Source organism: Aplysia californica, unplaced genomic scaffold, assembly GCF_000002075.1.
Source record: "Aplysia californica isolate F4 #8 unplaced genomic scaffold, AplCal3.0 scaffold00061, whole genome shotgun sequence".
Taxonomy (NCBI): domain Eukaryota; kingdom Metazoa; phylum Mollusca; class Gastropoda; order Aplysiida; family Aplysiidae; genus Aplysia; species Aplysia californica.
The window spans coordinates 143,676-145,596 of NW_004797331.1; the positions used below are offsets into that span (position 1 = coordinate 143,676).

General features: G+C 41.9%; 1 protein-coding gene across 1 annotated transcript in view; it reads right to left on the minus strand.

Annotated features, from left to right (window-relative positions):
* LOC106011129 (DBH-like monooxygenase protein 1 homolog) overlaps positions 1–405 on the minus strand; it is a 20,457-nt gene extending 20,052 nt beyond the window's left edge. Inside the window, exon 1 of the mRNA XM_035968477.1 lies at positions 107–405. Coding sequence (XP_035824370.1) covers positions 107–314 — 208 coding nt within the window. The 5' untranslated portion in view covers positions 315–405. The remainder of the gene's footprint in view (positions 1–106) is intronic.
* Between the last annotated feature and the right edge of the window lie 1,516 nt (positions 406–1,921).

Sequence of the window (1,921 nt, forward strand, 5' to 3'; positions counted from 1 at the left end):
CAACCAACAAACAAATAGCATTCAACAACAACAACAACAACAACAACAGCAACAACAGCAACAACAGCAGCAGCAACAACAACAACAATACAATACAAACGCTCACTGTTGGGGTCAATGACGGGAGGTGCTGACGTCACACTCGCTGCAGGGTTGTTCTTTATCGGGGTACCGAGACGCTCACCAGAGACCCATGACGTCACCAACAGGCAGTATGACGTCAGCAAAGATTGAGTCCACCTCATCTTGCCGATGAAGATCACAGACGATCTCAACCTATTAAAGGAAAAAATAAAACCACCATCATATTTCATTTAGAAGTGTAATTGGAAATATTTTTATTATGAAAATAGTAATTCACATCTAGACACACTGTCGGTCGTTGTAAAATGGGCGAAAGGGGGGGGGGGGTTGTTAATAGCCCCTGAATGAAACATTAAAGATCTAAAAAGATATATTGCAGTCAATATTAGTAAACAAGGACCCATTAGGATTTGAACTTCGGCCTTTTGTAGCCTACAGGCTGGTCAAGTATACCAAAATCTAAACTAAGCTCGACTTTATGCGATACCAAAAGACAGACTTCAAGGCGGCGGTATCACAGCTGTGAGAACCAACGCCAATGGCATTGAAGTTAGTCTCTTAGCCGTTGTACCCAGAGCATTTGAGTTCAATTCTCGAGTAGGGAATTCATATTTGGTCGCTTTTAAGGACAAGCGGGCTAACCCAGATTTCGTCGGGTTCCAGAAATCTTGACCTACACCAAAAGTGGGCATTGCCCTACCTATAGGAGAAATTTGGCTTCATTGGTGTGTATATTTGTTTGGTTATAAGGAAAACTCTCCTCGTCTTTTAAAGAATTTAAAGAAACTGAACAAGGGGCGATAACTTTACCTTTGATTTTCCCAGAACAGCATTTTTCGGGATAGCCCCCTTGTGTTTAAAAGCGACCATTTGTCAAGCACCTCAGTCTCATTGAATGCTGTATACTACTCAACCACCGAGAATGGGCCTCACTGAAAGGTTCGAAGAAGGACGCTTCATACACAGTCAAAAATTGTGTCCATAGGGACGTTTGCAATGGTGTACAGTAGGAGTTTTACAGTACTTCAAACTATAATTGTTTGTTGGGATTTTTAGTTTTAGTAAGTGTTTTACGGCACTTGCAACACAATAAGATCATATAAGTGCTGAAGATTAGCGGTGTTACAAGAGAGCAACAAACACAAAAAAAGGAGGGGAGATAAAGACGATAGATGTTTGATAGGAAAGAAGAAGCAAACCACACCAGAGCACTCGCCAACCACCCACTATCACAGCTGAGAGAACCAGCGTCAAAGGTGTTGTAGTTAGTCTCTTAGCCGTTGTACCCAGAAAATCTCAGTCTCATTGAATGCTGTGTACTACTCAACCACCGAGAATGGGCCTGAAAGGCAGGTTCGAAGAAGGCTGCTTTATAAACAGTCGAAAATAGTGTCGACAGGGACGTTTGCAATGATTTATTTGCTTCTTAAGAGTAGAAGGGTTAAATAAGTACTTCAAACTATAATCGTTTGTTGGGATTTTTAAATTTTGTGAGAACGTCCTTGAAGCTGGCGTTCATTGTTGATCTCGAGCGGCCGATGGACAAGAGAGATTAATTGTCAATACACCACGAACCATATCGGGCTGTTTTTCTACACTGATATATTAATTTATCGGGTATCCCCGTCCGTGTGTTGGGATACTGTATCCCTCTAAGCCTATGATGGTTCTGGCTGACATATTGTAGAAGTAGTCTCTGTTCATATATTATGCTCTCAACATGCACAAGAGCCCATCCTTCCTTTATTTCTCTCTCTCTTTATACATCTATTTATCTCTCTCTCTCTCCGTCTCTCTCCCCCCCTCTCTCTCTCTCTCTCTCTCTCTCTCTCTCTCC